Raw genomic sequence first — 25,179 nt, 5'->3', positions numbered from 1 at the left:
CTGCAATGGGCAAAGTTGGGAAACTACTTATTTTGTGTTTAGAGGACCACACACTGTTTTCTATGGGCTTCTCCAGCAATCAGTGGATCAGGAGTCCTAAATAGCACATAATGCCAATTGTGACCTGAGTCATTACCAGAGAGCAAGTGTAAGTGTTATTCACTCTTCTCTCGTGATTATTTCAGTATGACACACAATAGGAGGTGCCTGTCATTTTCTTCAGAATCCTTACATACATAGACTTGTATTCACTCCAGAGAGCTTTATTTCCATAATTTGCTTCTATTTTCTGCTGCATCACAGAGTCCTCACTGATATTTTTAAAAAGTAAGAGTAGTCCCCAGTCCAAACATGCATTTTTACTTTTGTATGCCTAAAGGATCTCGTGCCATGATGTAAGATTATTGAGCTTCTTTTGTGTTTGTCATATTCTGTTAAAGGTCTGTCTTACTGTAAGAATAAAGCCTGTGCTTTTACCTTGGTTATAACAAAGTCTAGTAAATTGAGAATTTCCTCCATATATTTTGCTAGTTCTGAAGTTTCTCAGAACTTTCCAAGCAGTTTCTGAAAATTCAGTCTGATATACAGAAGTGGCAAACCCTGTTTCCGATTGCTCCTTAAATGCAAATACTTTTCTTTTGTGGTCCTTAAAAATAAATATAGGCAATTTTAACCTACCTGATGTATTCTAAAACTTTGACTTCTGATGTGACCATTGTCTTTTTTATATATGTATTCTTTTGGAGTTCCTATGGCAGAGCTAATTTGTGATACTTGAATCTGTCACTGGAACCTGCTGTCCTTTATGAAAGTCAATTTTGCCCAGGTTGCCAGTTGTTACCCAGGTGTCATTGTGTCATAACATCTCCCATGTGCTTCCATCTCTGTAGGGGCAGCCACCTCCAGTGTCAAGTCAGTCTCTAGGCAGCAAGTAGCTTTGTGCATTTTGCATGCTGCAGACTAACTGGTACCCTGATGTCTTATTCCAAGTTTCTCCGAAATGCTTATATTTTCTTTTCATTAATCTAAGGTTAAATTCAGAAACTTTATATTATGTTTCTCAAAGCACAAATATTTGACAGTAACATACCCGTTGTTGAGAACTGGTCATTTTAAGAGATTTTCCAAGACCTTAGTAAGTCATGTGGATTTAAGAGGATTTGCTGACATCTGAGATGCGTGCTGATTATAATTAGATTACATCTTCATTTTTCATACACTTTTCATTACTTTTTCTTCTATAACCATTTTTTATGCAAGTGGCATGTCTGTTAGTAAGCTATCAAATAGCTGATTTTTCAGAAGAGCTGGAAGTTTAATGTTTATATGCATGCTTGTTTTTCTGAATTATTATTTTTCAATCCTAGTGATTTTTCAGGTTCAATTTCTGTTTCAATATATTCCTACACTTTGTTGCAATTTAGTTTCATTTTTTTCAACATGCAGTGGACACAAAAAGAAGAAAAGGCTGAATAAAAGAATGCTTAACAGGTATCAAATGTAAACTTTGATGCTACGTATAAATACAAATTTACAAATGCACACATATGACAATTCTGATTGCAACTGAAACACTTGTAACAGTATTTTTGGGATCTATCAGGCTGCTTAAAGTTACTTTATACCAATTCTGGGGTTACATTTTGATAATTATAGGCAATTATCCAAAGGTCTTTAAGAAGCTTGCAAACATTATACAGTCTGTAGTCTTTACGAGGCAAAGACATCTGTCTTTGTGAGGTACCTGTAACTGTCTGTTACCATTTATAAAATGGTACTTGCACATTGCATGGTAAACCAGTAAGAAAAGCAGTGAGTGAAATCAAGAGTACTAACTTGCAATAAACAATTCTAGTCATTCAGTGTTAGTGCCTCCTAAGGTTACAATGACTAGTAAGCTGAAAATTTTGGAATGTCAGTAGTCTCCTACTGGAATCATCATTTCAGATTATGATTCATGCAGGGCTTTTAAAGATCTTACAATGCTGAGAATAAAATGAGCTCATAGTGCCATAATTGGAATCAATGCTCCATTTCTGTAGTGGCCCCAAGGAGCTTGCTGTATCTCCCCAGCTGGTGGCTGACTGGGACTTCCCTTGGAGTCCATCAGTGATGGGATTGAATCCTTCCAGCTGACTACTGGTCAATGTCAAAAGCCACTCAAATGTGCTAGGGCTAATGCCTATGCCTTCTAGAAGAAGAACAAGAGGTGAGTAAAACAGGACAAGAGTATGTATACGTGTCAAATGAAGGCCATGGTGTGCAAGACCACACAGATAAAAGTAGATTTTACAGACATGTTTCCACCCTTAGAGGAGAAACCTTGGGGTAGGAAACCGAATACTGAATACAAATTTTGCCAGTAAATATCACTCTGTGTTCTTTTTTTTTTTAGCCACCCATGCCTGCCAATCCTTCTTTCTAAAATACAGCTCCAAGAAAACCTGACTTTTGAAGACTTGCTGTGGTTTGGAAATATTGCTTTGTTTTCCCGAGTGAAGTTCATACTCTGGTGTCTTCTAGCAGTGTGCAGATTTGTGGGTTTTTGGAGTGTTGTGTGAGCTGCTAAAGCTGAGAGGCCCAGTGGCGATGGGGATGGACACTCCTTCCTGAGAGCAAATTTTACTTGTACATATGGGAATGAAGCAGCTTCTTTTCTTCTCTGGTACTGTCTTCCTCGTGTAACAGACTGACAGTAGAAAGAGCGCAAAACTGTCTTGGAGGCAGACCTGATTCAACGTTATAATGGAAGTGTGTGCACATAATTGAATCCCATCATTTTTGGTGCTGTCTGTCAGCCACAGCATTCTTCAGATCCTTCTGCTGAGAACAATTCCAGAATATGATCATATGTTGTTGTTTAAAAACTGAAATACTTTTCTTGGGTTAAGACTTCTCTTATTTTTGTCCTTACAGTGGCTTTTTTCATTGACACCTATTTTAACTTCCATTTTTCATTCTCAAAACACAGAAACAAGGATCTTATTTCCTTATGCTCTTTTCTGACTTTATGTATTTGCTCCCCATGTTTTAGCAGTTTTATTAAACTTTCTATTCTTATCCTGGTAGCAGTCAACAATCTTGCTGTTCATAGAGTTTGAGGCAGAAGGTGCAGTTAGACCATCTGGGTTGACCTGTGTGCCATAAGTCACCACATTGCCTTTCTTTTCAGTCCAGTGACTTCAAACATGACTGCATCTTCTGTAATAATACCCAGTCTTGTCGAAAGACAAGATGTTCAGAACCAACTGCTGTCCTTTTAAACTTTTGTCAGAGGTTAACCACTGTTACTATCAAAAATGTCTGCCTTATTTCTACTTTGAATTTGCCTAGCTTTAGATTCCAGTCATTGTTTTTTGTTATGTCTTTCTCCAGTTTGTTGAAGATACATGTCATTTTTCTTCTTGTGTAGGTGCTTGTACATGTTAAGCAAATCTACTTTTTGTTCCTTCTTTTAGTAAACCAAATAGATTGATCTCTATGTTCTACCAAAGGGCATTTTCTCCTGACCTCGGATAACTCATGTGATTCTTTCTGCACTATTTTCAATGTTTTAACATATTTTGAAATATAAAAGCACCAGAATGAAACAGTATTTTAGCATCTGTCTGTGTTCGCATACAGGTAAAATTGCCCTGCCCTTTGCCCTGATTTCTTACTACATACCCATCTATAGATACAAAAATTATATTAATCCATTCTGCCACAGCAGCATGCTGAGACCTAACGTCTACTCTGTCCCTTTAATCCTTTTCAGAAGCTGCTTTTAGGAAAAAGTTGCCTTGGTCCTAGTGTTTAACTGTGTCTCAAATGTGTCAGTGTGTTTTTGTTCAAATGCACCTAGTTTACTAAGCAGTTAATATAGAGTTTAATAAGCTCTGTATGACTTTATTGTGGTCACTGTTTTTCATGTCTCCAGGCTTTGTGTCATTGCAAATTGCACTGAAAATTTTTATGTATTTCAGACTTTAAAATTCCAGTGCCTTCAGGCCTATCAGTTCCTCTAGACTCCACTTACCACAGAATCAGAAAATGGCTAAGCTTGGAAAGGACTTCTGGAGATCAGCTGTCCAGCCCCCCTTTCAAGCAGGAACATCTTGAGTAGGTTGCACAGGACCATCTCTGGATGGTTCAATGTCTTCAAGAGTGATATCAATATCTCCAGATGGCTTTCAATATCTTCAAGAGCAGAGATTTTACTACATCCTTGAGCAACCTGTGTTAGTGCTCAGTCACACACAATCTGAAAAAGTCTCCCCTGATCTTTGGAGTGAATGTCCAGTTTCAGTTTTCAGAATGTTTCAGTTTGTGCCATTGCCTCTGGTCCTTTCACTGGCCACCAACGAAAGGAGCCTAGTTCTTTCTTCTTTGCACCTTCCCTTCAGGTATTTGTACATATTGGTGAGGTCTTCCTTGAGCCTTCTCTAGGATAAATAGCCACAGCACTCTCAGCCTTTCTTTCTAGGGGAGATGCTCCAGTGCCACCATTACTTTCATGGTTCTTTGATGAGCTCTCTCCAGTTTGCCAATATCTCTCTTGCTATATTAAAATATATTTTCATGAATAGTTGCTTCTGGAATGCATCATACTGTAATAATGACTACTGTTAACCTTTGTGCTAGAAACTCTACATGGTTATATGCATTTAGAATGAATGTTTAACATTCAGCCCTTGCTTCCATTTCCTTTAGGTTGGTGGTCTATATTTACACCTATAGCTATTCTTTTGTAGTAATAGAGTAGGGTTTTGAAAATTTTTGAATGTATGCAGAAGCTGTTAACATGACGCTTAAGGTGCTACATGTTAAACACATAGGAAAAAATGGAAATTAATGCCATGGTAGAGTGAATTTGATGCAGTTTCATATCTATGGGGATTCTGTTGCTATTTAAATCCTCATTTGACTTGTGAATTTTAATGTTTGTGTACTCCAGTGCTCTAATCTACTGGGAAGGATGCTGTAGGGCACAAGTTAGAATACATTTGTATTTATCTAGTTTTAAATTATCACTGTGACTTAGGACTTTGAAGATGAAAGAAATTGATGAGACACAGAATCTACTCCTTAGGATTGTGCTAAACATTTAATTTTTATAATAAAATTTATTTTGCTCAGCCCTTGATAGAACTAACATTCTTAGTAAAATTCTTTATGACCCTAGACTTGTAGTCAGTGATTGTATGCTGCTGCTTCAAATTATTTTAGTTGCAGTTGAGTGAAGCACCTTTTCACGCTGTGTGTCCTAAACCAATATGTATTATCCCTACACTTAAGTTGTGAGTGTTGCAAGTTTCTGTTTTGGTCAAGCTGTCCTCTGTGTAGCTGCCCATGAAGCTCTTGGTTGAGAGATAGAGAGAAATGTGGCTGAACTTCTGTCTCTTGCCTTCATATGCTCTCGTGTTTGCCAAACCGAAACTGCTGTAAATTCACCATTAAGAAGCGTTTGTTTTGATGAGAAGAAGAAAAGAGTAAAAAGCAGGCAAGATGGATATGCAGATTCAGAAGTAAAGTATAACATTGAATTCTATTTATTTTAATTTTTCTCTCTAGATTCCCTCTGGCCAAAGATTCGTGTTCCCCTGAAAGTTGTTAGGACTGCAGAAAACAAACTTAGCAACCGCTTCTTCCCTTATGATGAGATCGAAACGGAAGCAGTGCTGGCTATTGATGACGATATCATTATGCTAACCTCAGATGAACTCCAGTTTGGCTATGAGGTAAGAGAATTGGTTTTTCCCTGTCTCCTAGGCCATCCACTTCAACATTGTGTATAAAGTGGAGGAAGCACTGCACAATCTGTTGATTCAGATTGTTGCATCTCTCTTTACTATAATAATTCAGTGCTGACTGAAACAGTTTTACAGATAGTAATTTCTTTATTGAAAAACCTGCCAACTAAGAGGTTTTCAGTAACTGGCACAGGAGTGCCAAGAGACTGCAGAAAATGTTGTAGTGGAATTAGTGTAGTGGAAGCAGTCTGAAGACTGAGCTGCATTCTTCTTAACTTCAGATAAATCAGAAATTCTAGCCAAGTGAACATGTCTTTATGGGCAAGACAAGTTTAAGAGATTAAGTGTTGGGAACAGAGGAGGCCTCCTGGGGACATGCTGAAGTAAGGTGGAGTGCAGTGAAAGGAAGAACTGAAGAATTTCAAGGAGGGGACACTTTGATAATATGCCTGAAATGTCAAAGCTTCAACAGCTGCTCTTGTGATGAGGGTATGGACAAAAAGAGAGCTTGTCCAAATCAGTTACCCATAGGTACTTGAATTGTTTGTTAAAAGTACACTTGAAGCAAGACTGTTGTCTTCCTTCCAAAACTGTGTTTTGAGTTAGGTAATTTTTTGTCTTCCATTTGTATTTGAGTATATGACACAGTCCATAATCTAAGTCCACAGTCCGTAATCATTACTGTTATATGTGTGTATTTAAGTCAAAGATGCTATATTTGTAAACAAATCAGAAACATTAGAAACATAGAGCATAGAATATTACATTAGAACATAGAACATTATATTAGTCATGTAATACCGTATTTTAAGAAAGCTTTGAATTATTTAGTCACACCTGTACATGCATTATCAACAGCAAAACAACACTGGGCTTCCTGAGTGAGAGCTAGAACATGAAACTGTTACCTAAGTTGAATGGAATTATAAAAACTGCTTCTCTAAGGTGGAGAAAGCTAGCAAAATGTGATAGTTGTCCAATTTTTAGCAATCTTAAGTGCAGTCAATACAAGGTGATATTTTTAAAAAATCTGTTGGACATATTTCTTTTATGTATGTACATGTGGGGTGAAATATTGCTCTTTCTCCCTCTCGAGTAAAAGAGACTGTTAGCAAGTAACAAGCTTTTGGACTCCAGAAATGTCTTGTGATGATGTAGGTATGCTGAAGTAATAACAAAGATGTTAAGTAGTTGGAGACAGAGGTTTCATCTATCATGTGTGTCTCCAGAAAGGAAATACTTTCCTTGCCAGGTTAAGAGTAGCGAGTTAATACATGAAGTGTGAAAGATGGAAGGAAAAGAAGACAACTGAAGGAAGGAGATTTTGGCTGCACAGACCTTCTCTATACTTTGTTGTCTACACTGAATGTTTTAAGCACTGTACTGCAATAGCAGAGCAGTCAAGTGCTGGCAGTTCTGCAGGCTGACTTACTTTTACCTGTGTTGATGCTTATAACTACTAGTTTTGAGACTGATCTGATGGAATGAAAGATAGCAGATCCATAATGTGCATACTGAATAAATCCTGGCTCTTAACTTCCATTTTCATAAAGCTGTCTCAAATAAAGTGACCAAGATTAAGGAGTGACTTACTGAAGTCACCTAAGTGACTGTGTAAGTAGTTCTGCTGTTGTCAGAACAGGCTTGGAGGGCTTTGAAGCAAAAATTCAAACTGCAGCTGAGTTCCATCTGTGTCAGCCAGAAGTCATGCAAAGAAGAACCTTGGTTTTTGTGTGTATGTTAATTTTAACACCCTCAGTGGACAATATCTTTATTATCACACATATTGAGTCTGGTCACTCACACAGAAAGGAGTTATCCTCATGAAAAACAAAAGTAAGGCAAAAAAAATTTGATGTGAATTCCTCTGTAGTCAGTGCAACAAGGGGATAATTAGGACTTGGAACTGTTCAGCTCCTAGGATTAAGTTTAACAGGTCTAGCAGTTTGATTGTGCTGGCTCATTTATTGGCCTTAGGGCCACGTGCCTTGGTTGCAGGGACTATCTGAGTAACAGTCCTTATATTCTGTGTGTGAATGTAACTGTTTGGACATGAGATTGTTTAGTTTGGCAGAGTGGAAACTATTTCTGTTGCAGTTTTTTGCATTTTATTATAAATCCTATTCCTTTTTAATTCTTGGAATTCATCTTACTGCACAGTAATATTCATGGAAAATTAAAGTGCTGTATTGAGAAGATAGTTGAGACAAACCTGTGAGTAATTTGAATCCTTATATTTTGAGTTTGGCTTCACCACACCCACTCCCTCAGTAAATTAGATGAATAGAAATGTCTTTGAATACAGAAGCAGAGCAAATTATTCTAGAAATACACAGTTTTCCTCGTATGGGGAGTGGGTGATGTAACTCCTACTCTCTGGCACAGAAACCAGGGGCTGAAGATTGATCTTTCCTGTCCTTGAGTGTCTGTGACTTGCTTGACAGGCCTGAGCTGGCTCCCAGATGTTAAATTGTCCTCAGCCTGTGATAATTTATTTATCTGTTTATGTGTGTTACCAGACAAGTATCTCTCAAACTCTTGACTCATTTGCAGGGGAATCCAGAGGGAACAGTAGCAGCATAGCAGCATATAAGGTTACTAGAAAGTTTTCTTTTAAAAGTGGGTCTGCTTCTGCTTTGGTAATATGAAGGGCTGGAAATGTGACATTCAGTAATTTTCTTTTCTCTTTGGACATCATTGAGACTTTGCATTTAAACATGTGGCAAAACCCCCTCTGTCACACACTTGTCTGATTGTATAGAGCAAACCTAAAAAAAAAAAAAAAAAGCCCAGAAAACTTTGATCTCTGTACACTTTCAGCCATAAAAAATTATAGTAACACTCAAAGTGTCAGACATTTTTTACTTGTTAAAAGTGAACTATTACGGTACAGTGATTTATGACCTTGCATAAATCTATTGGAGCAAGCAGAAAAATAGTCCCTGTGTGCTGCTGTATTAAGGTAGCAGAAGAATATTCATGACATTCTGACTGAAAAAAGTAGTTCTGTTAAGTTACATGACTTGGGACACTGGAAAAAAATTGTTATGTCTAGATAATTTTTTCCCACTTAGTGAACTTTGTTGTTCACAGAGAGAGTATCAGAGAGACCCAAGAAATGGAACAAGTATTTAGATTATCATAATCTCAAAAAATTAAAGCAGAACTATTGGCCACCTCTGAAGTGTTTGGTGTTTGAATACAAGACTAAAATGAAGCATTGTAGCATTCCCACCTCTGTGTCTCAGCTGGCCTCAAGGCAGATGTCATAGCATTAAGTAATTTCTTATCCCATACTTATGCAGCACTTTGTCTTTACAGAGACAAAATATTTTTATTACAGAATAATAGAAATAGTCTAAATGGGGATTATTGTTCTGAGGCTATGTTTTTTGTCCATAAAATATGCAGTTTGGTGCATTGCTAAGTTTGCATTTATTCTGTTGAAAACTTTTGTCCTTCTGTTGGTAGATGATCTTCTGTTTCACAGTTGTTTTTCAGTGCTTCATGTCTCTGGCATTCTTTAAAAATAACCTATTCTCTGTTGAATTGCATATTTTGCTAAGCTGAAATTTTCATGAAGTTGGAATGCCTTCTACAGAGGAATTCTTGTTCATTTTTGACTTTAAAAGTTTAGTTTTTAGCATTCCTTTGTAGGACAAATACTGTAACTCTGCTTAACAAAATAATTATTCATTTCTGGCCACATTCAAAGCTCTTCTTCAAACTGATGATATTTTACAAAGTGTGTGTGCAAAACACCGTGCATCTTTTAATGGACTCTGTTTACATTTTACTTTGTTTTTTTTAGTAATAGCACAAACCATTCCTTTGAGGACTGGGAAAGAATTAAGGGATGGGGTTCTCGAAGGCAGAAGGACTACGATGGGTTGAGTTTATTTTCATTTCTAGAGAACAGTCAGTGTTTAATTCTTAAAATGTTGTCATAGTAGCTTTGGAAAAGCTGACTATTTTTCTGTTCATTAAACTGTTGAAACTGCATGTGACTTAATATAGTCTATTGAATTTAATGCATAAATGTTTGAGAATGTTTTGTAGAGGGAAATGCTTCCCTGTCCTTCTGGCTACATGGAGAGTTTGCTGTTCTGATGGCACAGCAAATTGCACAGAATAGTTGAGGCTGTGAGGCAGAAAGAGCTCTGGAGAGATGAGGCTGGAGGGTGTTTTAGCTATACTGTTTATGTCACTTGGGAACTCGACTTGGAAACAAAATTGCTATCAATTCCTTTTGGTTTTCCTTACAAGACTTTCAGTAAAACTACTAAGTCAGAACTTCTATTTGACATTTCATCTGGGATATGCTTTATCCAAAAATATTTCTCTTCAGGGTTGACTACCAGAGTCTTTGGCATGACCTGTCTGCAAAGAAGCATACCTCCTCTTCACTTGGCAGTATGTTTTTCCTTGGATATGTCCTTTACCAATATTAAAGCAGGCCATCCTTCTTAGTCTGAGAAAGCTAATAAGATCACTGGGTAAAATGAAATGTATTCCTAATAGACGAATAAATTATAGGCAACCATCAAACATGAAAATGGACAGTAATACAAAATGGAGCGTAGTACTAGAATCATTACCACTATTTTTATTCTGAAAGCTTCCTTATATGCAGTAGCTGTATATATTAATTTTGGCACAAAGCATATGTATGGATTTGGGCAATGAGCTGGATGGAGGCATTGGGAGCCTTTCCAAAATCACCATTGAATGAGCTAGTGGTGAACATTATGAAAAAGCCAAGCTTTTCCACTGACTTCAAAAGCATTACTTTTAAAGGGAATCTTTGTTCAAAACACCAAAGTTATTTTTTAGATGCATTGAACTGACAATTTTCGGAGGCCAGAAAATTTTTTTACAGGGTAGAGTTGATATTTAGAGTGACACAAGAACATCTGTATGAGTAATGTGCATTATAGTTGGCTTTTATTTTATGTCATTTGGACTCTTGAAGATGACACCAAGGGCAAAAAGTATAAGGGATATGAATCCAGGGTTGTGTGTTGAGAAGGCACTGCACTCCCATGGGAAGCAGTAGCTGACTTTAATCTTTCTTTCAGCTGCTGTTAATATGCATGCCATTTCCTCTACAAGAATTCTTAGCCCAGTACGGTGCAGATCTGTAGTGTTCTGTTAAATCCTTTGTTGAGCCTCAGTAGCTTATGTGGTGGTGCCTTCCAACAGCTGGGAGATAGACATTTTAATATTCTGGTTTAAAACTAAATCATTAATTTTTTGAATCCTGGAGAGTGAGAAATAAATTTTTGAGTGGTGTACATTTAGTTTTGTGTTCTTTATTAAGGTTTTTCTGCATCATGTCAAAATAAATATCTCAAGCCCTCGCTGGCTTGCCTGCCAGAAGTCTGTATTGTTTTAATTAGCTTATGGCACCAACTTGTAAGTGTCCTATGAATTCTCTTCCTTCAGTTCCAAGTTATCTCTGCTTTCAAGAACCCTCTGTGTTGGAGCATTGTCATATCTAAATACTATCCCAGTACTTGTGCCCTAGAACTGTCTAGAAAGATTGATTTCTGGATAAAATAGAAGTTGAGGAGTCAGAAGATCTGGTTCCCATTCTTGTTTCCTGTATGATTTTTGGCAGGTTCCCTCATCTGGACGTTTGAAATAATAACTGCTCTCATCATGGGATTCTGAAGCTGTATTAACTGACAGCAATAAAATGTGTTGAGATATATAGATGAAAATGTATATAGTAATGAAAAATCACAGAAATGTAGATGCAGAAGCAGTAACTTAAAACTGATTGTTCTATCATATTTACTTTGACAAAATACTTGCATAGAGCCTTTGTAGTCCAGGCCTCCCAACTGAAATGCACTGACACCAAAGTGACCAAAGTTAACTGCTGATGGGGTTACATTTGTAGGATGGTGGAATTCCAGATAACACTTCCTTTACTGTACATTCAACTGTAGGGTTCCCTTGTTCTTTTGTACAATTGAAAGAATTTGTGAAGGGATCCTTGGGGATTTTTGAGGTACTTTGTTCTTGTTGTTGATCTTGCATGTCGCCCTGATTTCTTAGGATTTTCTAAAGCCTTCTGAATTTACATTCTTGTAGAGAACTTTCTCACGCAACTTTCTGTAAACAACCTATTGTTTTGCATTCTTTCATAGAGGCAGAGAAATTTGATAGACTGGTAGTTTGTCCAGTGTCGTTGGAGAGGTGGCACGTTCACCTTCCAATCCACTGGCACCTTTTGAGAACTATAAATGATTGGAGTAAAAAAAAATAAATTAGTCTCTTCATAGTGACCAAAGCTGTGGTGCGTCATTTTTCCTTGTGTCCTCTGGTGACACTTGCATACAAAAATTTCATTAGATATGCATCTGTTTATTTATATATTACCAACCTAAATCAGAAACTCTTATAACCTAACTGTATGTTGGAGTGTCAAGACTCATTCTTCCAAAAAGTCTAGCAGTTATTTGGATTAAGGTACAAATTTAAAATAATTAGTCTGCAAATAATGCAGACAACTTATATCTAGCAAACAAATAGCATTCACACCCCTCTAAATAGTTATAATCCTTCCTCCCTTTTTCTGTAATGCAAAAATTGCCCATTATTTAATGTGGCCAGCAGTGTGGAGAACTGGGGTTGCGTTAATGATGCCCTTCTCCTTGTTCTTGTCTACTGTATTTGATCCTGTAGTCAGCTATAAAATAATGTATGGAGTGACAAGGATGGTATCTTGATTGTATCCAGCTGTCTGGAACAAGTCAAGGGCAAAGCAGCCTTCCATGTAGCCAAGCACCCACTAAAAAATACCAGAAATATTAAAATTTAAGCCAGTTCCTGACAAAGGAAGCAGGTTGGTTAGATCCAAAGCCAGCTGTGAAAGTAGTTAGGTTGTAGTCATATCTACTGAAGTCAACATCAAAAGTTTCATTTTAATCATGCTTGGGTTTAGTTAGGGTTACAATCTTTTTGAGTAGTCATTTGTGTTTCTCTATAACAATTATTTTAGTAGTCCTTTAGTGGCCCTTTGCTCTGGGACATGGCTTCTCTGAGTTGTAGGGTCCTTCCACAGCAAGCTTATTCTTTTTTGTACTTTTTCCTGGCAACTTGTTGTTCCAAGAATTTGGACTTAGAAGAATTTAAGTGATCTTTGCCCCACTGAAACTCTACCCTTCCAGATGTGTTGCATTTGCTACCCTTCCAGAAAGCAGATGTGTTACATTTGCTTTCTGTGCAGGCCTGGTTAACAGCATGTCACGTTTTTTTCTCTTCAGGTCTGGCGTGAGTTCCCTGACAGGTTGGTTGGATATCCAGGTCGCCTGCACCTTTGGGACCATGAGATGAACAAATGGAAATATGAATCAGAATGGACCAATGAAGTCTCAATGGTGCTTACTGGGGCAGCCTTTTATCACAAGGTAATATACAACTTGCACTGTACTAATGTACAATATGTACATTAAAAAAGATCTGTATGTGTTGCTGTCATTGTTGCATCAGTTTTTGTGGTGCTATGATTATGCTATGATTATGTTCTTTAAAGCAGTTGGAGAACTAATTGCAAACTTTCCCTAGACCTCTTTCAGTTGCTGTGAAAATCACTGATTTGTCTCTGCCAGTGAAACAAAACCATTACTTACCTTTATAACTTAAAAAACTCCTGCCAGTTTGCATGACCTGAAAGAACATAAGAAATTTTGTGGGGAATGTAGCTTTGTAGCTACATTCCCTGCAGGTTCAGAAAAGAGAACGAATTTTAACAAAATTTGTGTGGTGGTCAGGAAAGGAATAATTATGCAGTTTAGCACCCAAAAAATATTTTCTATCTACTGAAGTAGTTCTTGTCTGAAGGCACTATCACTTAGCTGCCTGCTGTTCCATGTCTGAAATATTTAGTCTTGCAGTTACTGTATCTATATTTAAAATTATTTTCTTTCTCTTGCTCTCTTCTTTGCAGTATTTCAACTATCTTTACACCTATAAGATGCCTGGAGACATCAAGAACTGGGTGGATGCTCATATGAACTGTGAAGATATTGCCATGAATTTTCTAGTAGCAAATGTCACTGGCAAATCAGTCATTAAGGTGGGGCTTTTCTGCTGTTTATCTTTACAAAATTAAAAACCATGAGATACATACCTAAATTTATTTAGTAGGCTTCAATATGTTACTTAATCCTCCTTTTTCTCTTATTTTCCCCCAGTGTGGTATCTTCTTCCATGATAGAAAAGCCCTTCTGGTAAAATTTTTATGTTGACTGAGAAGAGAGAATTATTTTTTACCAGTTGTTTCTGGTGGTTATTTTAGCCATTTAGCTTTTTATAGCTCATCATAGAGATGAGCTATAAAAAAGATAGTTTCAATGACAGCTGTACATTTGTGTGTGTGTATGTACATGCCCACATATATCTATTTTAACTATTTGAGATCGCTAGAGGAAAGAAATTGCCAACTGTCCACAGCTCGCTCTATCGTGGCCTGACAACAGCTGATTTATAGGAATGTTAATTGCAAGAACATTAATTGCAAGATCAGCTTTAAATGAACTTTTTTATCCCTGAATTAATTTCCTGACATGTTTCGACACGTTTTCAGGTCTAGACATTCACTCCGTACATTCATTTCAAAGTGTGTCAACTTGAAATGAGATTTAAAGGCCACCAGGCATTACTTCAATTAGCAGGGTCCGTTCTCCTTTCTGTCCATCATCATTTACTGGGACTGGTGGCTGCATTTCCTAGAAAAGTCTTTAGAAGATAAAGTGTGTGCTTTTGTTGAAAACGTTTCTGAGCTGTATGAGAGCAGAGCAGAGTAATTTGGCACCTCTGCGCGATTCGGAGAGTCGTGCAGGGTTTGCCAGTCGGCTCTTAACTGGAGAGAGCAAAAGAGCGCCTGTTGGATTAACGTTACGGTGAAGTATGGGAAGCTATATTTCATCGCTGTTATGGCTGCAAGAACAAATGGTGTTTATACAGGGACCTTGGCAGTGAGAAAACAGTCATTAAACAGGAATTAAGGAGCTTGTCATCGCCACTTCTTTTCAGTTACAGAAGGAAAAAACCCTCCAAGCCGTTTTTATTGGGCCCCTGTGAATTTTGCAGTCAGCCGGGCCAGATGGAGCTGAATGGAGTGGCTTTTTTTTGTACACCCCCTCTTTTTGAGACAGCTCAGCTTACACTGCAGGCATGTTCAGAGGTATTGCACTGCTCTCTGTGCAAGGAGATTAATGTCCCTTCTGTTGATATTTGATAATATCTGGCGTGCCTTTCTGCAGGTGACCCCACGAAAGAAGTTCAAATGTCCAGAATGCACAGCAATTGATGGGTTATCACTGGACCAGACACACATGGTGGAAAGGTGAGTGACCACTCTATTTCTCTGATTGCCTTCTTCTGATCCCTAGAATGTTATCCTGTGTCTCATTAAAATAGGATCAAAAATGATAGTGTTTTTATAAATTACCCATTTTGAAAGAATGTTACATGGATTCGATCAGCATATGTCATTCCTACATCGGGTGATGTGTCACTGAGAAGCAGAATACTTCTGAAAAGTACTTTAGGAGGGTACAATTTTTAGCAGCTTTGCTTTAAAGCTTATAGGACACATATGTGAAGTTCGGGTTCTTGGTAGGCAGTACTGTCAGGAATACCACATTTCTGTTTGCCGTGGAATATCAACTGTAATAAGTATGAATTACTTTCTTTAAACCAGACAATTGGTAGCTTACCAAAGGGCAGAAAGGATATGAACTATTAATAAAGTCATTTGAAGTGGTATTTTTACATTGTCTTCTTTCTAAGGATTGTGAAGCACATTGCTTCCCCTAGTGAAGGGCATTTGCTGCACAATTCCATGTTGCATTTTTTTTAACAATGGCAGCATTATTATATTTTTTGTGAAAATTTAGTTTTGAAATGAAGTATGCATTTGGAAAGGCAGTGAATGCTTAGAGTGAAATACTGAAAGTTTGTAAGTGTGAAATTTGCATTCTCTGCTTTACAGTAAAGCGCTTTCCAGCCTTGACCAAGACACTAGGCTTCTCTCTGCCTTGGCTTATGAATTTGTAAAATCAGGGAAAGTTTCTTCATTTTGCAAAGCTATTCAGTGTTTGAAATGGGCTATCTGACAATAAATGTACATACTAGTTATTAAGTGGAATTAACCTGAGGTTTAGGATCAATAAAAGCATCTCACTTTAGGCTTCTTGGGCTGTTGCATCTCTCCTGCAAACTTTGAGAAAAATTATTTGCAGCAATAGAGCTGATGAGGTAGGTAAGCAGGGGGAAGAAGTTACCAGAAGATACAGACAGTTGGACTTGACGATCTTAAAGGTCTCTTCCAACATTTATGATTCTAAGAGGTGACCAAAAAAAAAAAAATCCGACCTGCATTTAAAATAGGCCATTTCAGATTTGCATGGAGAGGTATAACATGGTTATCCTACTAGTTAACATTTTAACAGTGAGCTTTTTTCTGTCCTTCTCTGCAGAAATCAGAAAATTTAAAGTGTTGTATGGGCTTTAATAAGACTGGATTTAAAAAAAGAGTATGCAACTCAGAAGTAAAACGTACCCCATTAAGATGGTAAAAGTCACTCTGCAGGAAAATACTTGAGAAAGGGGTGGGAAGTTTTGTAGATCTTAAATGTTAGCTGAAAGGGAAGCACAAAAGGTTCCCCCATATCTAACAATTCTGACCTGGTTTACAGGATGGACTACCCAAGCCAGTTAAGCTTTCCTGTGGTCATAGTAGCAGTGCTACAACAATACGTGGGAATTTTAGTTATGAACTAGGTTCTCATTAAGGTAAATGCTATAAAAACAGAAGATGATAAAATTGCTCTTTGCCTTGAAGCGCATTATGATGCTGGGTAAAGGTCATTTTTCCATGTCTATAGCAGTTCTTGTATCCTCAGAGTAAAGTGTCATTGACAGTTTATTGAGAAAATGTTTAAACTGTTGTTTTGCTTGTCTGTAATTTTGAAAAGTGGGGAATACTGGGTTGTGGGAAGTGTTCTATGGACTACAAATACACATATTTTTATTTGCCCAGCCAAAGAAATGCATGCTGAGATGCAATCTGAGTGCAGGAGAATCTGGAGAGATATACAGTTTAGGTATATTCAGACTTGATTTTGAAAATCCTTAATATCGTACTGAAACTGCTTGCTACACCTAATGCCTTCTTGCCCTATGTTATCATCTACCTAAATATAAGGGAGCTATTTGAGAATCTGAAAGGGTTTATTTTTTTGAATCTTCCATGCTAGATATTAATTTTAAGTGGATAATAAATGGTAACAACTCCTAGAGCAAATTTTCCTAACTTCGAAGTAAGGCTCTCATATCTATCTATCTATCTATCTATCTATCTATCTCTGTCTATCTATCTATCTATCTATCTATCATTTATCCACTATTTTCAGAATCGGGAGAGAAGCTGAATGGAAAAAATGCATGCATCAGGGAATCCTTGTCATTATAAATAACAACTTTGTACTGATAACTTTACAGTGACAATACCTGAGGTGTCAGGCAAAGAGCCATTATCAGCTTTACTTGCAGCTTCCCCAAGTGCATGACTCCTTGCTTTTTAGCATTCAGAGATAACAAACAGGTTGTCTGAGCTAATTACTTGCCCGGATATCCAGGGATCAATCTACTGTTTGTGAAACAGTTTTTCAGGGTTGTCACGTACATGCACAGCATTTAGTGTTAGGTTTCTGGTTCAGAAATAGCAGAGAGATGCCCAGCAACTGCCTGTTGGTTTTGTAAATGGAAAAGGTTTGAGATGTCAGTTGTGGAGATCTGTCCAGGAAAGATATGTAACTAGTTTTGTTGGGCGTTTTGACTCGTTCAGCAGAGACAAAGGAAGATGGTACAGTTGAACTCTATCTCTTATTAAGAAATTTTATTATTTTAGCAATACACTGAATCATGGGAAAGCCAACTTTGCTATTCTTCCTGCTGTCTAATTTATTTGAGATAAATAGAAGACTTTAGACCCCAGAGTTATCAAAATCCATCATTAAAATACATTAACTGAAGAAAGCTTTGAACCAAGAATTCCCTTCTTGCCCTAGGTTAGCCTTTACATCAGGTCACAGTAGAAACTGCAGGAAGGTCTCATAATCCCTGTATTTACAGGTGTTTAAGTAGCAACAAGTTTACTGCCTTTAGCATCTTTGCATCTGGCTCTCAAAAACAGAGAATTCTTTAAAATGCAATCTAGAGGGCAACTGCCAGTACAGTAAATATAGCAAAGGGCTGAGCTGCTTCTGCATCACAATAACAGCAGTGTTTTATTTAGGACACGTAAGTATCTGTCAGAGTCAAAATAGGAAGCCATTTCCTGAAGAGGCAAACTGTCCAGGTCACAGTTGAACAAAGGTTGCAGGTACAGGGCTACCCTGCCAAAAAGTTAGTTGGATTATAGCACTGGGGAACCTGATTAAGAGAGACCTTAACAAACACCAAGTTCATCCAGGGGCAATGAGGCTCTCAATTTTTGAGTTCACACAATCTTAATGTCTTACTGAGCTGAACATGATTATTGTCAGCAAAGAAAGGGAAAAAATAATACTTGGAAGCAAATATGCCTCTGTTACTTTGAGTTTGAAAAATTATTGATACAACTAAGAGAAACACCTTCCCTCCATACTGAGATGACATTACATTCTTTTGGCTACCTAGCTTTCAGTGTTTAATGTTCTAGATATCTTTTCTGGTTTATGTTGTCCATAAGTGGCAAAGACTTCAGAATTCAAGTGATTTAGTTCAGTGCTAGAGATGAAATTTTTGGAAAGAAATGTCTTTCTTTCAAACACATTTTGTGGCTTGTGCATGACATTTCTTTGCTTTTAAAAAGCCTGTTTCTGATCTTTGAATTTAGTATTTATTTGTGGAGGGCTAACTTCTCTTTCAGCCAGAGTGTTTAGAACATACTAATTTTTCCATTTTTAATTTTTGCCATTTCTTTAGCAATGAAATGGTTTCCTGGTGGTTAAAGATATCGTACTGGCAGGCTTAAATGGACTTGCCACCAAAATAAGTTCAACTGTAGAAGGATCCCATCTTGATATTTTGTCTAAGACCTCACTTTTGATTTGGGACTATAACCTGTGGAGGGAAGAGGTCAATTTTGTCTGCCCTATCCATTTAGTTTTGTCTTTTGCTCTGAGGGTGCCACTTAGTTCCGGTTGTGACAATGGCTGCTCTGATGTGGACACCTGCCTACCAGGCAGTAGGCTGAGATAACTAATTCATTTCACACCAGCCACCAAGCAGCTGTTACATTACAATGTCTTTCAGTCATTACTGGCAAAGGCAGGATTTGAACCAGTAGACTAAAAGTATTCTTGTATTCCAGAAACCAGTGAAGGCCAGCAGCTGTGCAAACCTCTCACATGAATATCTCCCAGTGCATCTACCTCCTTGCCTGTGAAGTTTGTGGGTTTCCTGCCATAAGGCTTCTCCAATACACATCATGAATTAGTTAACCACATTTCTTACAAGTAACAGATTATTTGAAAGTCTGACTTTATCTAAAATCAGATGTGTTTAAGATATCTCACGGTGAGCATCCTTTGGAAGCAACAGAAACTGCTTAATGCTCCTGGAGAAAACACTCAGTTCCTGCTGTCTGCAGGAACTACTGCAGTGAACCTTTCAGTGCTTGTGGTCCAAATCTCATTCTCTTGATGGTTCACCTTGTTATTGCAGATTATTGAACAGCTACCTGGGTCTTCACTTCAGTCCTCACTGGTGGTTCCTTTGCTGTTTCAGATCTGTGCTACACTGGAGCAGATAGTGCTGTCACAGGAGCAGAGGTTGTGTCCCACTGTACATGATTTTCTCTTACACTCTGAATTCCTTTTCTTTTGTTTGTGGTCCCAATGATTTGAATCTGAAGATAGGAAGGTATGAAGTAGGACGAAGTACAAGAGGATGGGAAGGTAGCAGAAATTGAAACATCTGCATTTACCTGTATTAATATTTTATTCAAGTATCACTTCATATGAAGTAGTTTTCTGACACTTTTCTCAGGGCAGAAAATGGTCTGAATTATGACCATTATAGCTTGAAACAGCTTTGTGGTTGAGGAAATAATTTTGAAAACTGCTCTTGCTGTCCTGTCTACTTCAAAAGAGTGTTTGGGGCAGTGTTGAGCAGTCCCCATCACAGAACTGTCACACTCAGTTGGTGTGATTGACCAGGTCCTGATGAGGAAAATTATCCTGGAGACATAGTGACCCCCTAACCCTTCAATGGGGTCAGGAGAGGGTGCAGTGGTTGGAGAGCGAGAGACCTGCTCTGCCACCGCCTGCAGCACATCAGTCTCTGTAGCTGAGTCAAAGTGCTCGCTTCTTTTTTTTGTTTTCCCTTTTGAATGGCAAAAGAAATGTCACCTGTTTTCTTGTAGCTCTCTGTTATGTGCAGGGATCTGTTGTCATGATTCTTGGTATCTGAATTCCTTAAAAGCTGTTTTATGTAGCAGACAGCTAATGTTAGCTGAGCATTGGCTGAGGCGAGATGAGCCAGGTTTTCTCTGCCTTGCTTCCACAGGTACAGCACCCTTCAATGAAAAAGTTAAAGGAGCAATGTAATGGTTAAACATCTGTTTGCTTGTTTTTTGAAGAACATGGATGTTCCTTTCTACATTACTGACACCTGAAGTTATTAAAACTGAAAGAGTCATCAGTGCTCCAGTTTTTTGTGCTAATGTGATGTCTTATTGCTCAATATATCTTTATTTAGACAAGGAAAATGAACTAGTTAGTTTGTTTCATTTTATAGTTTTAATTCAGCTTCATCTTTAAGTTACAGTACAATCTGCTCTGCCTATTCTCTGAGGCATGTTTATATTTTTGTGGGAAAAGATAGAGCTTCTGAAGAAGCCTGAAAAAAGACAGACTTTTATTTTTTTTTAGAACTCTGTTTTCACAAAGCCTTGGTTTTTGCAAAACTTTCGTTATAAACGGAATTGACCCAACAGTGGCCCTTTAAGAGACATGTTGGCAGTTAATCTGTTCTGGTTTACAGCATGTACATTGCTTTAAGAATGACTGGAATTCTAGGGGGAGGGAGAAGGGAAGCTTTGACCTCCATGTGCACATGTGCTGCTGCCAGCATCCTCTTGCTCGTCTCTGTGATTAAATGGATAAATCAAAGAACACCAGCTTCTTTTCTGTTCTCTCTGCAGTGAGGCTCTCTTTTTATTTATTAGTAGCCAGCACGGCTGAAATACTTCCAAGTGTAAGAGGGAAGGTTTCTACCAGTTATTTTGGTGTGGGAGTTGATAGCCAGCCCAGTTGTTGGAGTTCTTAATTATACTGCTTTCCTTTTCACCAGATCTGAATGCATCAATAAGTTTGCCTCTGTCTTTGGGACCATGCCTCTCAAAGTGGTGGAGCATCGTGCTGACCCCGTCCTGTACAAAGATGACTTTCCTGAGAAACTGAAGAGCTTTCCCAATATTGGCAGCTTGTAAAGAGTGAGACAAACCTCAGTGAGGAAAACGACAGCTGAAAAGGTCCTATGAGGAATATAAGGCCCTGAAGACAAAACTTGCTAGAGAGTGGGTTGCATCTGAGAGAGATGGGAATTAATGTTGTTGTCTTCCTTTTACGTGGCACAAAGTTGTAATGGCAATCTGAACAACAGCTTCTCTGTTGCTCGCAGAGAAATGATTCTATTTGCAGGTTCTCCAAAAAATGTCAAACACACTTTTGTCCAAAGGAGGCTATGCACCTGGAAGAATAAAACAGAATCTTGCTCTCTGTGGTCTGACTGGCATGACTGACTTCTTCTATTGAATGTGCTGCAGGCTCTCTGGTTAGTGAGCATCCATCCATTCAAAGCAACTGTCTGCAATGTAGAGCTGTTCTCTTTTGGGAGGAGTTTATTTCCTGTGTGGCTGGTGGGCCTCTGTCTTTTGAGCTTTAACTGTTGTCTTAAGTAACTGTGTAACAAATATTTTCTTCTGTAATATGAGACAAATGTTTATTTTTTTACAACATCACAAAAATCTGTCTGTTTTCACCTAGTTTAAAAAGCAAAGCAATTTGTGTTACTTAAATTATTTTGATGGAGATGGAGACACAGCAGCCAGGAGGATACTCTTCTTCAAAGCAGAGACCTGCAGAGCAGAACTGCAATTGCTGCACTGCCTGTGTAAATCTCAGGTTTTCTGCTGCACTTATGCAAAAGCCTCTGACTCTCTATCTAAACTATTTGTATTATACAGAAAGTGATTTGTCTTTAGTCTTCTTATTTTATCTTCATTATAAAACCAGCAATCAGGTTACACTTTTACATTGTAGCCATCCATAGGGATGAAGTATGAAATAAGTTTTTCATGTCTGAATCCTCTTCATCAAGCAGTGTACTAATTTATAAAACACCTCTATTTGCAGAAATTCCTAGTTCCAGCTTCAATGTACAGACACATGTGTATGTTTAAGACACTGTTAACGCACACTTACAAACTCCTCTAAGTTACCATTGTTGGAAAAATTATTGTGTCTCTACTTGTAATTTAAGGGACCCATTGCCACAGGCTGAAACATACAATTTAGGAAGTCTTTTGGACAAGATCTGTATTTCTTAGGAGCATTTGAATTGTTTCTCCATACTGAAATGAACCTGAATTAGAAAACTAAATGCAACAAAATTAGAAATAAAGTTGCCTGGACTGTTACTCTTGCCCTTCAGTATTACTGAGGACCCTAAGTTGGGCTGAGAAAGCGATCTCTTTTCTAGCTCCACTGATAAAATGTTTGTTACTAGATAAGTGTGATTTCACTGTCTTTTGAAACCTCTGTTGCTGCTGGTTACAGACACATCCTACTTGATGGGCTGTTTTTCTGTTACAGTGCAAGCAACCTTATTCCTCAGATTTGCCAAACCCCAAACAATAGGACAAGTGTTAGACATCATGGTTCACCCCCTCTCCTAAACTGGATATGCAGCAATGACAGAAACCAAATGAAAGTCAGGCTAGAAACAGGAAACATCTGCTCCTATTTGTCTCACCCCCACTAAGACTTATCTTATTGCCCAATGCAGTGGATGTGCTGTGAATAAAAATCATATTGGAACAATAGCTTTGAGGGGATGCTTCACTTCATAACCTCCCTGGGATGTGCCTGTAAACTGTATCATCTGACTCTCTGGGAGTGTTTAATTACTAGTAAATGTTTTTTGCTGCACTCTTTGTTTCATTCCTGAGTTGCTATGGGAGCTAAAAGGATAGCTGTTGCAGTGACAACTGCTGTCTGCACAGTGGCTATCACAAGAGAGAGGAAGGTTTGTTACTCATTATGTCTCCTTTGCAGCCTTTCAGGTTTATTAACATGAACCTTCTTTTTGAATCTTCCTGTTGATTTATGTGCTGGTGCTTGAGCATCAGGAGATACCAGCATATTTCCCTTGAGAAGTTCGCTTTAAAAGGGTAGCTGTAACAGTGCAGCAGTCAATTTTAGCTGTCCTTTTGGAGCTGATCTCAGCTTGGCAGGCCCTAGCAGTTTAACTGAGTTATAACTCCTTCCTTACAGAGTTGTGAAGCTGCTGTGATTTTTTGATTCTTTCTCAGTAAGCCAGTAAAAGGTTCATTTTGCACAGAGTCTTAAAAGACACTGAGGATTTGAAATACTTGGTTGAATCTTTTTAGATGTAGACAGTCAAACCAGTCCTGCTAAGCTGAGGTATAATCTCCAGTAAGTAAAAAGGTAACCTGTCCTTGTGTCTGCGTCCAGGAGCATCCGAGTAGTTTCCCCTTGCACAAAATGTCCAGTGACCCCTAACAATTATGTTTTATCCTTTGGCCTTTTACAGTTGTTTTTATAGGGCTAGCTCATTTACAACCCCATTTGTCTCTGTTTAGTGCCATGGAGAAAATTGGGCAATTGACCATAAAGAAAAAATGTAAAATTGCTTACTTACTTGCTCTCTGCATTTATTATTGTGATGTTCTTGATGCAAATTCTGTAAAGATAAGATGCAATTATGTGTCTGATTTACAATGGAATTTTTGTCAATCTTTAAGATAATTTTTAACTTTTCATTGTATATATGATATCCAAAAAAGCTTGATAATTGTATATTAAAAATTAGATCACATGAGTGTTTATTGTATTTTACTTCTGGAGTGGCACAAGGAAACATGAATTAATTCAGAAGGGAGAATTTCAGTAACAAGCTCTTTTACTACATAAATCTGTGTTAAATTTGAATATCCACAATGTACTTCAGAAAGATCTGTCAATATTTTGTCTTTCCCATAAGTGAAGTTTGATGGTTGTCTTGAAAACAGAAGTTTGGTCTGCGTTCCAGTCACCTTTTTGGGAGAGTAGTTGTTACTCTAATTTTCTGCCAAGATTTGACAATGGCATTTATCTTGGAGAAATATGGAACAGATTTCTCTCTTTCTCTCTTTCTTTCTTTCTCTCTCTCTCTCTCTTTCTTTTCTCTCTTTTCTCTCTTTTCTCCTTCCTTTCCTTCCTTTCCTTCCTTTCCTTCCTTTCCTTCCTTTCCTTCCTTTCCTTCCTTTCCTTCCTTTCCTTCCTTTCCTTCCTTTCCTTCCTTTCCTTCCTTTCCTTCCTTTCCTTCCTTTCCTTCCTTTCCTTCCTTTCCTTCCTTTCCTTCCTTCCTTATACAGCAGATGTTAAATAACTGTGCTTCTGAGAAGAGATCTTTGGCTGAGTCACCGAGATTGTGGAATCCAATGTGGTGGCAGCTTTTTGTTTCCAGAAGCCCTGTGGATCATGCTGCAAAAGGGCAGTGTGTGCATGGCACACCTTGCTGCTTGTGCATGGCAAGGGGGAATATGCTGCAGGGGCTGCTCTGCCAGTCGTGGGGAGTCCTAAGGATGCATTTTTAGCATCAGTAGCTCTTCCTGCAATGCAAGAGTTTTTCCTTCCTCACAGCTCCACTGTCTTATTACAGGATGTGAAGATTCAGGCCCTAATGTTCTGAATGACTCTGTCCTTCCATCTCTAGCTCCTGCTCTGGAACCTCCTGCCATCCATCATGCTTCCGTTGGTGTGGTTCAAATATGCTTTACTCTAGCAACAAGTTTATCCCTCTTAATTATCCATTCAAGGGCCTTCTAAACTCAAAGACCTTGGAGACACAGATGTCAAAATAATTGTGAGGTGGGATTTAAGTGATGCTCAGTACTTCTGACTCATTTTGCTTTTAGGCTGTATTGGTGAGTATTGAGCTTTCTAAAAAGGTGCTAAAGTGAGATACATGAAAATGGATTTAGAAGGGCAATTTTAATGTTAAATATACCTCCAAGATTTGATATGAATGCCCTCCATAACGGATGTTTGATACGTTGGGTACTTCTCACAGGTAGCACATCTTTTGATCAGGAAAGATCTCAGAATGGTTAATGGGGACTGCATAAATCTGTTCAGCCCTCTTATATGGAAGCTGCTCT

General features: G+C 38.1%; 1 protein-coding gene across 3 annotated transcripts in view; it reads left to right on the top strand.

The window, feature by feature from the left end:
* The window catches only part of EXT2 (exostosin glycosyltransferase 2), a 73,218-nt gene extending 49,363 nt beyond the window's left edge, over nt 1–23,855 (top strand). For all 3 annotated transcript variants that reach the window (XM_068193712.1, XM_068193714.1, XM_068193713.1), the window contains exons 10-14: nt 5,554–5,720; nt 13,007–13,150; nt 13,690–13,818; nt 15,008–15,090; nt 21,087–23,855. In XM_068193712.1, coding sequence (XP_068049813.1) covers nt 5,554–5,720; nt 13,007–13,150; nt 13,690–13,818; nt 15,008–15,090; nt 21,087–21,225 — 662 coding nt within the window. In that variant the 3' untranslated portion in view covers nt 21,226–23,855. The remainder of the gene's footprint in view (nt 1–5,553; nt 5,721–13,006; nt 13,151–13,689; nt 13,819–15,007; nt 15,091–21,086) is intronic.
* Nucleotides 23,856–25,179: the final 1,324 nt, after the last annotated feature.

The sequence above is a fragment of the Anomalospiza imberbis genome, chromosome 6 (genome assembly GCF_031753505.1).
Source record: "Anomalospiza imberbis isolate Cuckoo-Finch-1a 21T00152 chromosome 6, ASM3175350v1, whole genome shotgun sequence".
NCBI classification, from domain to species: domain Eukaryota; kingdom Metazoa; phylum Chordata; class Aves; order Passeriformes; family Viduidae; genus Anomalospiza; species Anomalospiza imberbis.
This window is presented reverse-complemented; position numbering and strand designations above follow the sequence as displayed.